Source organism: Diaphorina citri, unplaced genomic scaffold, assembly GCF_000475195.1.
Source record: "Diaphorina citri unplaced genomic scaffold, Diaci psyllid genome assembly version 1.1 scaffold2841, whole genome shotgun sequence".
Taxonomy (NCBI): domain Eukaryota; kingdom Metazoa; phylum Arthropoda; class Insecta; order Hemiptera; family Psyllidae; genus Diaphorina; species Diaphorina citri.
The window spans coordinates 13,405-26,114 of NW_007380257.1; the positions used below are offsets into that span (position 1 = coordinate 13,405).

General features: G+C 41.5%; 1 protein-coding gene and 1 long non-coding RNA gene across 2 annotated transcripts; both read right to left on the minus strand.

Moving 5' to 3' along the window:
• Window positions 1-595: 595 nt before the first annotated feature.
• Window positions 596-9,055, minus strand: LOC103519622 (elongator complex protein 1-like). The gene is made up of 8 exons (XM_026831069.1): window positions 9,034-9,055; window positions 8,474-8,675; window positions 8,036-8,265; window positions 7,482-7,649; window positions 7,051-7,282; window positions 4,709-4,879; window positions 1,539-1,625; window positions 596-731 (listed from the first exon to the last, which is right to left on the minus strand). Exons 1-8 carry the CDS (start codon window positions 9,053-9,055, stop codon window positions 614-616), a joined length of 1,230 nt encoding a protein of 409 aa, XP_026686870.1. The 3' UTR covers window positions 596-613.
• LOC113471709 lies at window positions 2,136-2,915 on the minus strand. The gene is made up of 2 exons (XR_003394304.1): window positions 2,729-2,915; window positions 2,136-2,242 (listed from the first exon to the last, which is right to left on the minus strand). It is a non-coding gene; the product is annotated as an uncharacterized LOC113471709 (long non-coding RNA).
• Window positions 9,056-12,710: the final 3,655 nt, after the last annotated feature.

Below are 12,710 nucleotides of genomic sequence, written 5' to 3' on the forward strand. Positions count from 1 at the left end.
CCCCCCCCCCTAGGGTAAGGCACTTTTCTCATGACTTTTCCACGTATTAGAATAATCGATTATTAATCGATTAATAATCGATTAATCGATTATTTTTTATAATCGATTATTGATAATCGATTATGTGAAATAATCGATTATTCCCAACACTAGTTTAATTCTTCCAACGTTTAATGCGCAAACGCAGATCGATAAAACGTGTATTGCATATTGCAGAAACACTCGAGTTTGTTTTTCACATTTTTAGCCTGTACTTGTGTAGATTAGATAGGGTAGGTTCTATCAACCTCAAATTGGTCTGATGAGTCTAGTTAGCTTGGAGGGTAGCGCGTCTGCCTTGTAAGCGCTAGGTTACGGGTTCGATTCCCGCCCGGGGTAAATTTTTATCCGAAACAGATAGGGTTTGTTTTCGGAACGGCTGTCCTCCTTCCCTCTTCAAACCTCTTATATTATCACGCCTCAATTCTAACACAGTCACGTGACTATTCACTTACCTATCAGATCTTCCATTTCATACAGGCGTGACAGGTCCAAGGCTAGGGTTTGATTGTCACGCACAATACATGACGTCACGCATTGTCACGCCTCAATTCTAACATGGTCACGTGACTATTCACTTACCTATCAGATCTTCCATTTCATACTGGCGTGACAGGTCCAAGGCTAGGGTTTGATTGTCGCGCACAATACGAACTATGACGTCGCGCGTCAAACTAGTGTCACGCCTCAATTCTTATGTACCTATCAGATCTTCCATTTCATACAGGCGTGACAGGTCCAAGGCTAGAGTTTGATTGTCACGCACAATACATGACATCACGCATTGTCACGCCTCAATTCTAACATGGTCACGTGACTATTCACTTACCTATCAGATCTTCCATTTCACACTGGCGTGACAGGTCCAAGGCTAGGGTTTGATTGTCACGCACAATACATGACGTCACGTATTATCACGCCTCAATTCTAACAAAGTCACGTGACTATTCACTTCCCTATCAGATCTTCCATTTCACACAGGCGTGACAGGTCCAAGGTTACAGGCGTGACAGGTCCAGGGCTAGGGTTTGATTGTCACGCACAATACATGACGTCACGCATTATCACGCCTCAATTCTAACACAGTCACGTGACTATTCACTTACCTATCAGATCTTCCATTTCACACTGGCGTCATTGTCACGCCTTAATTCTAACATGGTCACGTGACTATTCACTTACCTATCAGATCTTCCATTTCATACTGGCGTGACAGGTCCAAGGTTAGAGTTTGATTGTCACGCCTCAATTCTAACATGGTCACGTGACTATTCACTTACCTATCAGATCTTCCACTTCATACTGGCGTGACAATTCTAACACAGTCACGTGACTATTCACTTACCTATCAGATCTTCCATTTCATACAGGCGTGACAGGTATACATGACAAGGTATCGTCTCGTCACGCATCAAACTATTCTCACGCCTCAATTCTAACAAAGTCACGTGACTATTCACTTACCTATCAGATCTTCCATTTCATACAGGCGTGACAGGTCTAACATGGTCACAAGAGACGTGAAGTCACGCTTGGACTCCAGGCTGCGTGACAGTTCGGAATACAGGGTGTTCATTTGCTCAGACCTGTGGGACAAGGGGTGTAGAGAATTAGGCTAGCCTAGTTTGGTACCCTGTTATACTGCCAGAATGAGACCTATTGAAAAAAAATCCTCGGCTCTGCGTCATTCAATTTGGGTTAGCCAGTAACCAAAAACCGAACTGCAGTATACTCATTAAAAAGAAGAAGAAGAAGAAGAAGAAGAAGAAGAAGAAGAAGAAGAAGAAGAAGAAGTGTTCATTTGTTCAGACCTGTGGGACAAGGGGTGTAGAGAATTAGGCTAGCCTAGTTTGATACCCTGTTATACTGCCAGAATGAGACCTATTGAAAAAAAAATCCTCGGCTCTGCGTCATTCAATTTGGGTTAGCTAGTAACCAAAAGCCGAATTGCAGTATACTCATTAAAAAGAAGAAGAAGAAGAAGAAGAAGAAGAAGAAGAAGAAGAAGAAGAAGAAGAAGAAGAAGAAAAAATCAACTTGAAAAGCCCGTTCATACTTGTCTTTCGGAAAAAAAATCGTGTCGTGTGTAGTGGGAACACTCTCATTTAAATTAGAGATGGATACGAGTGAATACTTTACTCATTAAACTACGGATCGTCACAATATCCGTACGATCCGGATCGCAACAAGAAATACTCGATTACTGAAAAAAGTATCCGTGAGTAAAAAAGTAATCATGAGTAAATAGGTATCTTTATTCTTACATAGAAACCTATGAGTAATGTATTCGAATATTTGAGTTGAGTACAAGAACAAGAAGAGAAGAGAAAAGAAAGGTGGGAGGAGTCGCCGAGCTCGCATCGGATTATTTCGGAACAGTTCGGGTCTCATTCTATCAGAATCAGTCCTCGGCACAACATCTGTGTCGGGGAAAAAAACCTGATCGGGAAAAAACCTGAACCACTTGAACCAGCTTTTGTTTTTAAATAGTTGGTAGGTATTTAGAAATTTAGAACAGAATACCTAACAATTTTATTCCTTATAGGTACTAAGTGTACTAGGTACTAAGTGTACTAACCTTACTCTTTTGAATTTACATTAAAAACTTTAATACCTAATAATAATTGTTCTTGAGTTCTTGAACCTATTAGTCTTATAATTATTTCCTTCTCCTTAGGTACCTACCTACCTATTTATAACTCTGGGGTCTTGCGACTTGCTGAAGTATCTGTATCTACCTACGCGATGATATTATGATGAGTACGTAGTACGAGTAAAAAGTATTCGAATACTTTTGTACTCACTGAAGTAATCGGATCGACGCTCGATCCGTATCCGCGGATCCGGATCGTGAATGTATTCAGTATTACCCATCTCTAGTCTTGACCGCAGGCCCCTAAAAAGCGCCAAATGGTTATACCCTTATACGGTCAATACCAGAAATAGTTTGGGTGTAGTGTATTAGGTCTGTGCATATACCTTGTCAAATCCTGTAACGTGTAACCCTATTGCCCGTGTAAGGGACACGGGGAATGATATGAGTAAAGTAGGAATACGTCGAGAGTGAGAAGTTCTATATTTCAGAATATTATGTGAATGGGGAAAAAGATCTCGGATCTGAAATCAAGAGAGTAGATGCGGGGAGTGGAGAAGGGTACTAGAAAAGAAATGTACTGAATTTGTACTTGCTTCTCGCTTCTCGCGTGAACTGGTACTGATACTTGTTTTGATTAGGAAGGTGCCGGGTTCGATTCCCGTAGTATTTTGTTTTAAGCTTAGATACTAGGAGATGATTATTATTATTTTTTAAATATATAATTTGATTGAAGAGATAAGTAAAGGCTCATGTTTGAGATTTGCAAGATTAAATATGAGGCTTTGGATACAGTTATGTATCAACCTTTTCAATTACCTACTACAATAAAGAATTAAATGCTCCTGTAAATGAATCTCAACTCAATGCCTTATCCTGTCGGATTTCCTATGATCTCCAATTCTGTAGTCGGAATTTTATTAAAATTCATTAATTTTGAGCCAGCCTAGTTAGCTTGGTAGGTAGCGTCTGCCTTATAAGCGCTAGACCACGGGTTCGATTACCGTACGGGGCGGATTTTATCCTGAAGAGATAAAGTTCGATCTCGGAATGGCTGGCTTTCTCCTATCTTGTCTTCCTCTCTTCGATTTCGGAACGATGAGACCTCAGCAGTTACAGTTCCCCCTATAAAAACCTCTTGGAAAGAATTCGCATACCTGGATGAAGATTTCGGGAACACATCAAGCACCTGGGACCACAGCTTATGTTTCCGTATCAACTCCAAGCACTCTTCCAACTCCGCCTCGTCACTGCTGGAGGCGAAATGGCGTACAGCACTCACATAGGAGCCAAACTGCTTATCTATCTCCGCCTTCATTTGGTACGGCTGCAGGGAGCGGAGTCCATTCAAATAGGGGACGTACTCTTTTGGATCCTTCTGGGATTTCGCTAGAAGGAACCGGGAATAGATACTTAATCTTATATTATAAGAACGAGATCCATTCACATTTCACACACTGATCGCTCTATCTCTAGAACCACAACACCTACAAAGCTGAAATTACAAGAGACGTGAAGTCACGCTTGGACTCCAGGCTGCGTGACAGTTCGGAATACAGGGTGTTCATTTGCTCAGACCTGTGGGACAAGGGGTGTACAGAATTAGGCTAGCCTAGTTTGGTACCCTGTTATACTGCCAGAATGAGACCTATTGAAAAAAAATCCTCGACTCTGCGTCATTCAATTTGGGTTAGCCAGTAACCAAAAGCCGAACTGCAGTATACTCATTAAAAAGAAGAAGAAGAAGAAGAAGAAGAAGAAGAAGAAGAAGAAGAAGAAGAAGAAGAAAAAATCAACTTGAAAAGCCCGTTCATACTTGTCTTTCGGAAAAAAAATCGTGTCGTGTGTAGTGGGAACACTCTCATTTAAATTACATTGCCTACAGGACACTCGGAAAAAAATCGGATGAAACTCACGACAATTGCGCACTTCTTACCCATAGTTGAGTGTCTTGGCCAAGGCCAGGGCACTCCTCCAGGCTCCGGCCTTCACAAAACACTTCACGGCTTAAATTACAATGCCTACAGGACACTCGGAAAAAAATGAAACTCACGACAATTGTGAACATGCTCTTACCCATAGTTGAGTGTCTTGGCCAAGGCCAGGGCACTCCTCCAGGCTCCGGCCTTCACAAAACACTTCACGGCCTCCTCTACGGCCTCTCCTCTCTCATACATAACGGCGGCCTCCTCCCATCGGCCTTTGAGTTCTAACTGAAACGCGTACTCCTTGACAATCTTCTTATAGCTGAAAAACAAAAAATAGAATATGTTGTTGTTCTAGCAGTGACAGCGGATCAGTTGAGGGGCTAAGGGTAAACCGGACTAACCCACATTTTTGGACTAACCCACAGCCCGAAACGGAATGGCTGGCTTTCTCCTATCTTGTCTTCCTCTCTTCGATTTCGGGACGATAAGACCCTAGCAGTTACAGTTCCCTCTATGAAACCTCTTGGAAAAATTCGCATACCTGGATGAAGATTTCGGGAACACATCAAGCACCTGGGACCACAGCTTATGTTTCCGTATCAACTCCAAGCACTCTTCGAAAAATAGAATATGTTGTTGTTGTTGTTGTTGTTGTTGTTGTTGTTGTTGCAGTGACAGCGGATCAGTTGATGGGCTAAGAGGTAAACCGGACTAACCCACATTTTTGATTTTTGGGTTTTTTCAGTTTTTTGGACTAACCCAGAGCCCGAAACGCCCTCTATCTGCTGTGCCCTAAATCACCAAAGTATGGAAAAGTATCTTACAAGTGTAATAGCCAATGGAAAAGCAGAATTTTGAATTTGGACGAATCACGTGTAAAAAATTAAAAGTGTTCGTTTCGATATTTAGTTGAAAGATTCAAACATAGTCACTTGCCTCGTCGAGCCTGCCTTGTAAGCGCCAGGTCGCGGGTTCGATTCCCGCCTGGGGCGAACTTTATCCTAAACAGATAAGGTTCGTTCTAGGAACGACTGGCTTTCTTCTATTCTGTCCTCCTTCCATTTCGGGACGATAAGAGACTTGAAATTTGGTATGCAAAACTCAAATGTAACAAGGATGCATCACGAAACTTTTGGTTAACATCGATAATGCGGTTGGCGGTATTTTGACCGCTTTTTGGTATGATTCATCAATAGAACAAGGAAAGTTGTGTGACATTCACAACAGATTTTCAATAATAATAACTCACCTGTCGGCCAGGCACCAATCGGTACAGCACAAGTCTATGCGTAAGCGTTGTGAGGAGGAGCCAATCTCTGTGTACGACAAACGAGGAAACATCGCTAGCGGCCAACTCGCCATTATCGTACAGCTTATGATTCGCACTCAGCGACAAATAATGACCCGCCCCGTACGACAAATGCGTACATAGTTCGGGCAAACGAAACACGACTTCGCGCGAGCTCGGGTTGGATTCGAGCGCGGTCGTATTGGGCTCGGCAAACATCGGAGATTTCTGTGAGTTGGCTTCAAGCGCGTTCGTATTGGGCTCGGGAGACGTCGGGAATTTCCGTGAGTATAGGAGAACGTCGAGGTTTTCAAGTTGGAGAATGAGCTCTGTAGATGATTTGACATCAACGCTGACGATGCTTAAAAACGACCCTGACTCCATTGATGTCCTGATGCGTTTCCTAAAGAGGAACAACTTCCTAAAAGAACTCTAGGTCACCTTATTTATTTGCCGCAAATGGCCTATGTAGCTAAATTGTGTAAAAATAAAATAAATAAATATCGAAATATGGAATTGTAAATACTTTTCCATACTTTGGTGATTTAGGGCACTGGTAGATGAATTATAACGATATCAGCTGTAGTTACTTGTATACCAAAAATCATAGTCACAAGACCTCTGTACACTCAAGTGCCACTCCTAGACTTTGACTCCAATTATCTCAAAATGAAGTTAGTGTGGGTTAGTCCGTTTTACCTCTTAGGCCCGCAGTTAACATTTCCAACAGGTTCCAGGTTTGGTATGAGATTCAGGAAGGTGGCAGCTTGCATTGGTTTCTCCCAGAGGTCTATCAGGGTTGGGGTGGTGGGCTTAGCCGGGCAGGAAAAGAATATACCCTATTTATACTGCAAGAATGAGACTGAAACGGCCCTTCAGGAAAATTCTGCTTTCCCTATCCTATTTATAAAGTGATCTTTTATTTATTTTTTTCTTTTTTACATAAACATTGAAAGGGACACTTCATTCCAATTCATTAATTTTGAGCCAGCCTAGTTAGCTTGGTAGGTAGCGTCTGCCTTATAAGCGCTAGGCCACGGGTTCGATTACCGTACGGGGCGGATTTTATCCTAAATAGATAAGGTTCGTTCTCGGAACGGCTGGCTTTCTCCTATCTTGCCTTCCTCTCTTCGATTTCGGGACGATAAGACCTTAGCAGTTACAGTTCCCTCTATGAAACCTCTTGGAGAAAATTCACATACCTGGATGAAGATTTCGGGAACACATCAAGCACCTGGGACCACAGCTTATGTTTCCGTATCAACTCCAAACACTCTTCCAACTCCGCCTCGTCACTGCTGGAGGCGAAATGTCGTACAGCACTCACATAGGAGCCAAACTGCTTATCTATCTCGGCCTTCATTTGGTACGGTTGCAGGGAGCGGAGTCCGTTCAAATAGGGGACGTACTCTTTTGGATCCTTCTGGGATTTCGCTAGAAGGAAGAGGGAATAGATACTTAATTAATTACATACTTACTTCACATGAACTAGTGGATCTTCTGAAAAGGAGGTCTTATGGCTCCCAAAAGCGAAAAGACAAGACGGACAGAATACGAGAAAGCCAGCCGTTCCGAGAACGAACATTATTTGTTTAGGATAAAATCCACCCCGGGCGGGAATTGAACCCTCGACCCGGTACCTCGTTCCACACATTCATCTTTCTACTCTCACTATTGGTAGTCATTATAGTCAGTGTTTCACTCTGGGGATTCAACCGATGTACTGATCCTCCAGCGGTGACTACCAACAGGTCACCGGAGTCCGCAAACCGTAGCACGCGGTTGACACTCTGACCAGTCACTGGAAAATAAGAAATCAAAAGGTCAACTTTTTTCTCTCTAGCTCCTATACTTACTTAATTTTGTGTTTTAGGCGGTACCTATAATCAAATTTATCTCTTGGATTTTTTTTCGAGGTTTTATAAAAGGTCAAATCGTCCCTAAAGCGAATATAGAAGGAAGACAGGATAGGAGAACGTGAGCTGATCCGGGAACGAACCCTATCTCTTTAGAATAAAGTTCGCACCGAGCGGGAATCAAATTTACAGGCTAGTCGCACTACCTTCCAAACTAGGTTGGCACCATTTTTTATTATTATTATTTTAAACCATTTCTGGATATTGAACCCAGGACCTTCTACAGGGGTATGGTTGGACCAACCAAAACCCTTGTTACGAAATATCTTACCAGGACTTTGAACTCGTTCCAGACACATAGGAGGTGGAATAAAGCTCTGACTGAAATCCGTAACAAGAACTTCCGCTCCATCTATAACCGACACCACACCTTGTGCTGCGTCCACAACCCAACGCCACTTGTATGTATGTAGAATGGAGTTGTGCAGTATAGAACATTGAGAGGCTGAGCTCCATTCTAGTTGTAATGGACTGGTGAACCTTAGATCTTGCTTTAGGTACCTGGGAGAAGAAAAATATGTAGGTAGGAAAATATCTTTTCATTATTCTACCATCACCACTCGGCCGCTAAAACAACAACCGCTTTCGCATTACTTCAAGGCTCATGCTTTTACATCCATGCCTATCCAAGAACGGAAAAGTTTGGAAAGAAAATTTCCGCCCTGGCCGAGATTCGAACCCAGCACCTCCGGAAAAAATTAAAACTCACGTGGACATGGTGCTGGCAGTGTCGGATCCCCAGTCACTCAGTTCATCATCCCCGCTCCCTCTCACACCCGTCACCACTGGAGGAGGCAAACTGCGGACTACCTCCAGTCGGTTCAACTGAGCGAAGAAGTTTCGCTCTAATGTGTCAATCTCATCGGATAGTTCCGAGTGAAGCTCTGTGATTGCAGGTTTGATGTCCGATTCTGGAAAACAATTTTATTTGATTAGGTAATTATATCTTATTTATACAGTCGGCTAAGACTTAAAAAGTCGCGTTTTACAATCCGTTTAAAAAGGCCTCATTTCTTTACATTAAAAATTCAAGTTGACAATACAAATTAAGAAAGGATGCAGAATCTTACCGTAGGATAAAATCCGCCCGGGGCGGGGATCGAACCCGCGACCAAGCCCTTACAAGGCAGACGCGCTACCCTTCAAGTTAACTAGGCTGACAAACGGTTAGTTGTTGTTGTAGCGTTGCGCCGAGGGCGAGTGGGGGTTGATGGTCTCTACCCAAGATTACTTGGACCGTCCAGAACTGCAGTCAACCATCATGAGGACCTGTGCTTTTCCTGTGAAGCATAGAGTTTGGCTGCTCTGATCAACCTCCAGCTACCTAGGCTAGAGTTTGGCTGCTCTGATCACTATTTTTTATAGTCTCACAGCCACAACCAGGCCCTTGCCCCTATTTATAGTCCCACAGCCGCGACCAAAACCCTTACAAGTAAGACGCGCTTCCCTTCAAGCTAGAAACTGGCAATCGTCAGTTACCTTGGTATAATATTCGGCATAACAAGCATCCAATTTGGTCACATCATCAGACTTGAGATCCGCTATGAAGCAACTAAGCCAGGCTGGATCTTGAACTTGTTCCACCAGCATAGAATAGTCGGGTGGGTAGAAATCTACCAGGAGATTCAAATCTATCCTGAAAAAGGAAAGGGGAAAAAAAGAGTTAAAATTTCGTTAAAATCTCTTGAAAAAAAAAAAAAAAAAAAAAAAAAAAAAACTGTAAAAAAAAAGATATCTTTTCATTATTCTACCATCACCACTCGGCTACCACTGAAGCCGCTAAAGCAACAACCGCTTTCGCATTACTTCAAGGCACATTTTTTTACATCCATGCCTATCCAAGAACGGAAAAGTTTGGAAAGAAAATTTCCGCCCTGGCCGAGATTCGAACCCAGCACCTCCGGAAAAAATTAAAACTCACGTGGACATGGTGCTGGCAGTGTCGGATCCCCAGTCACTCAGTTCATCATCCCCGCTCCCTCTCACACCCGTCACCACTGGAGGAGGCAAACTGCGAACTACCTCCAGTCGGTTCAACTGAGCGAAGAAGTTTCGCTCTAATGTGTCAATTTCATCGGATAGTTCCGAGTGAAGCTCTGTGATTGCAGGTTTGATGTCCGATTCTGGAAAACAATTTTATTTGATTAATTATATCTTGTTTATACAGTCGGCTAAGACTTAAAAAGTCGCATTTTACAATCCGTTTAAAAAGGCCTCATTTCTTTACATTAAAAATTCAAGTTGACAATACAAATTAAGAAAAAAAAAAAAAAGTGTAGGTATTATCGACTCGACTTCGTGGGAGCTCGGGTTGGATTCGAGCGCTGTCGTATTGGGCTCGGCAAACATCGGAGATTTCTGTGAGTTGGCTTCAAGCGCGTTCGTATTGGGCTCGGGAGACGTAGGGAATTTCCGTGAGTATAGGAGAACGTCGAGGTTTTCAAGTTGGAGAATGAGCTCTGTAGATGATTTGACATCAACGCTGACGATGCGTGAAGGAGGAGTGAATCTGTACGAGAAAAGGTTATAAATGAGAACTTTTTAAAGGAATTGAAATTCAATAAAAATAAAAGAATTACTCTTTCGTTACTGGGATTTGAACTACGACATTTCTTCTGGTCAGTTAATGGCTGGCGCACATAGACTTGTGAAATCACTAACGGACGTCCAATAGTAATGGCTGGTTTGCTGGACGTCAGTGTTGTTTACACGAAGACAGTGGCTGGACTGCCTACTGACCCGTGATATCCCAAATTCTTTTTACTGTACTTCACTGTAGAGGTAATCGGCCTAAAGTTAGATACTCAGCAATCCACAGAGTTAGGCGAAAGGTGCTCCCTTGGCCTTGGAACCTGCCAAAAGGGGTAGATGAAGGGACTGAACTAATTATTATACTAATTATTACTAACTAATTAGACTTGTGAAATGAAACTACTCTGTAGCAATTCTTTGCAAAATTTACTGTTGATTTATTAAACTTTTTTTTTTTTTTTTTTAAAGCACCCGTTGTTGACTAATCCACCAGATCATGGAATTGCTAAAAAAATTACTCACAAATTTTCCACTTGGCCTTTCATATCCACAGCACACAGGTTTCCCCTGTTGTCCACACAAACCAGACTCTTCTCGTTCCACACATTCATCTTTCTACTCTCACTATTGGTAGTCATTATAGTCAGTGTTTCACTCTGGGCATTCAACCGATGTACTGATCCTCCAGCGGTGACTACCAACAGGTCACCGGAGTCCGCAAACCGTAGCACGCGGTTGACACTCTGACCAGTCACTGGAAAATAAGAAATCAAAAGGGTCAACTTTTTTCTCTCTAGCTCCTATACTTACTTAATTTTGTGTTTTAGGCGGTACCTATAATCAAATTTATCTCTTGGATTTTTTTTCGAGGTTTTATAGTTTTATAAAAGGTCAAATCGTCCCTAAAGCGAAAATAGAAGGAAGACAGGATAGGAGAACGTGAGATGATCCGGGAACGAACCTTATCTCTTTAGAATAAAGTTCGCACCGAGCGGGAATCAAATTTGGGACCTAGTGATTATAGGCTAGTCGCACTACCTTCCAAACTAGGTTGGCACCATTTTTTATTATTATTATTTTAAACCATTTCTGGATATTGAACCCAGGACCTTCTACAGGGGTATGGTTGGACCAACCAAAACCCTTGTTACGAAATATCTTACCAGGACTTTGAACTCGTTCCAGACACATAGGAGGTGGAATAAAGCTCTGACTGAAATCCGTAACAAGAACTTCCGCTCCATCTATAACCGACACCACACCTTGTGCTGCGTCCACAACCCAACGCCACTTGTATGTATGTAGAATGGAGTTGTGCAGTATAGAACATTGAGAGGCTGAGCTCCATTCTAGTTGTAATGGACTGGTGAACCTTAGATCTTGCTTTAGGTACCTGGGAGAAGAAAAATAAATGGCTGTAGGTAACTTGCGTACTATTTCAATTTTAACCTTCTAGTTGCGTATTAAAATGGAAAAAGATGTCCGACTTGCGTTCTGGGTCTTTTTTGTTTATTTTTCAAAAGGTTGAGGGATTTTTTTTTATTACATGGGACAAAAATATTCCCCTGTTTTCCTAATTTTGTTTAATTAATTATGAAGTCCATTTTATAAGTTGTCCTACACTATACTTAACCCAATAAAACACAAAAAGTTGATCATTTGTGAAAGATCTTGTTTTGTATTACCTAACCCTATAATTCCCCCAGAAAGTTGATCATTTGTGAAAGTTCTTTTCGCGTACTACCTAACCCTATCATTCCCAGAAAGTTGATCATTTGTGAAAGTTCTTTTCGCGTACTACCTAACCCTATCATTCCCAGAAAGGTGATCATTTGTGAAAGTTTTTTTTGCGTTCTAGAATTCTTTCATGGGAGATAATAAGGGATTTTTTCTGTGGGACCAAATTTTGAGAGGTATTTTTCCCCAGTTTACCGGGTTTTTCCAGTATGCAAGTAGTACTGTCTACCTGAAAATTCAGTATGCAAGTAGTAAACACCAAAAAATATAACCAATATTTCAAACTGCTGAGATCAAAAGGATTGGAAAGAAAATTTGATTGTAAATAATGTCTCAATGGAATGTAAACTTGATACAGGTAGTCCAGTTAATTTATTACCTATTAAGCTTTTTAATGAGATTTTTACTGATAAGAAACCAAATAAATAATGTTTCATTGGAATGTAAACTTGATACAGGTAGTCCAGTTAATTTATTACCTATTAAGCTTTTTAATGAGATTTTTACTGATAAGAAACCAAAAATGTAAATAATGTTTCAATGGAATGTAAACTTGATACAGGTAGTCCAGTTAATTTATTACCTATTAAGCTTTTTAATGAGATTTTCACTGATAAGAAACCTAAAATTACTAGGCATAATTGGAATTTGTGCAATGTTAGCAATCAGAAAATTCC